General features: G+C 33.4%; 1 protein-coding gene across 2 annotated transcripts in view; it reads right to left on the bottom strand.

Annotated features, from left to right (window-relative positions):
* Positions 1-2009, bottom strand: part of LOC119592479 (LIM domain kinase 1-like) — a 23518-nt gene that overhangs the window by 21092 nt on the left and 417 nt on the right. For both annotated transcript variants that reach the window (XM_037941308.1, XM_037941309.1), the window contains exons 2-5: positions 1207-1309; positions 827-941; positions 525-655; positions 192-274 (exon numbers count right to left, since the gene is read on the bottom strand). In XM_037941308.1, the coding sequence (XP_037797236.1) occupies positions 192-274; positions 525-655; positions 827-941; positions 1207-1309 (432 nt within the window). The remainder of the gene's footprint in view (positions 1-191; positions 275-524; positions 656-826; positions 942-1206; positions 1310-2009) is intronic.

Here is a 2009-nt window from a genome sequence, read left to right on the forward strand (position 1 = left end):
TACAATAGTATGGAAAATAAAAATGGTAAAAGTGATCAGTTTTTGACGTGTAAAATGATTGAACAAAGAGAGATGAGGAGATAAAATGAAGACTAATCCTTTTGTCTTTCTCCCCTCCTTTCAATAAACCATTCCACTGTAATGGTCTTTCATTCAAAAAAATAATAAGTAAAGAAACCGCATTAACTTACCAATAAGTTGTATACTATGAGGTTTCTTACTATATGAAGTGGATTTATTCAATGGCTGCATTTGTCTCTTGTAGCAAAGGCCACTGTAAATCAAACAACACAGAAGTTAAAAAGTAAACCGAATAAAACATCAAATTTAGTGACAGTACAATTACCACACATGAAAAGATGGATATTTAATAATCAACTCACTGGATTAAGAAATTCAAGAGAGAGAAAAAAAAAAAGAAAGAAAAGTTAGCAAGGGAAAAATAACACAAACACATCTTTGTTACCAAGAATCAAGGAATTAATCAGATAGAAATGAAGACGAGAAAGAGAACGCGAACATACCAGTACAGTTTTGATCTCTCAACAAGGGCATAGGACTCGCCATCCCCAATATATGCCGAGCAGGATGTACAGACAAAGCATTCCGGGTGGAACTTGTGGTCTCCAGCCACCATGACCGGGCCAGTGATGATCTGCATCCAACAGGCAAAGAAAAGTGAATGCAAGGTTTACCAATACTGTAAATGGCAGTAGATGAATATTGTGACTGAATAAAGTTAGTAAAAAAATAAATTAATAAAAAGGAACAAAAGTAAAATTCTTTTTTTATTGTTTTAACTTTTCCTTGCAAGACAATTTCTCACCTCTCCGCAATCCTGACATGCTTCGCCATACTTCTTCCAGTAATCATTTTTACAGAAGAGCAGACCATCTTTTTCAAAGTACCAACTGCTAAGTGTCACATCACAGGCACTGCACCTGAAAGGAAAAGCATTCAAATCTTTGTAAATGCAACACTAGCACTGGACAAAGACTCCTTATATCCTATACTTTAACCCTGACAAAATACTTATATGGTCCTGTAAGAATATATACAACAACCACAGAAAAAAAACAATGTCTCATTTATATGTGATTTCGTTATTCTTATATCTTAGATATACTTACACATGAAGATATGAACGACAACACAAACACATCAAGCGTATTCTTTCTAAAAGATAATAAAAAAATAATAACTTACCGAAAGCAATCTGTATGCCAGTCTTGGCCGAGAGCTGAGAAGAACTCGTCATCCTCTATGACGTTCATACATCCTGCACATGTTGTTGTCTCCTCACAACTCTCTGTGCGGGAAACCAGAGATGAAATTTAGATCCCATTCTTTTGGAAGCACAATAGAGTATGACGTTTACTACGATGTTTATTACTACAGCAAGGTTTTTATACATTGTAGGCAAGGGTGTGTACATTATTCTAGTAATGGATATATAACTGTAATTTTTTTTTTATTGTCAATGAAGTAATTGAAAATACAAAATAAACAATTGACTAATTCAACTAATAAACATAAAAACAAGAAAATGTAAATAACATTTCTGTACTCTAAAACATCCTAAAAAATAAGAATAATCCTCAGTACATAAAGAGTGAAAAAAAAATTTAATGATGGGGAGGATAAACTTTATTTTTAGGTACATTTTGTCAAGGCTTTGGCAGCGCAAACCTCAACCAGCAATGCCAGTCAATGCAATTCATGCTTAAGATCATGTTTTACCTTGTCTGCAGCTTTATTTTTCTCATCAAATCTCAAAATTTTATGTAAAATGTGATAGCCTATGCATCTAAATTTTCTGCCTTATTTATAGTTCCAACATAAATTGTCAATTGCCAATATTCACAGTACATAATCACATCACATTTTACATAACAGTAAGTTCACTTGGACAAATATGCTGTCTGCTTACCAGGTATAGTGTTAATATTGAAAGAAATCAGTTTGCCATGCCTTAAAAGTTATTCAGGACCTTTATGCAACATAGGGCA

This window comes from Penaeus monodon, chromosome 30, assembly GCF_015228065.2.
Source record: "Penaeus monodon isolate SGIC_2016 chromosome 30, NSTDA_Pmon_1, whole genome shotgun sequence".
NCBI lineage: Eukaryota > Metazoa > Arthropoda > Malacostraca > Decapoda > Penaeidae > Penaeus > Penaeus monodon.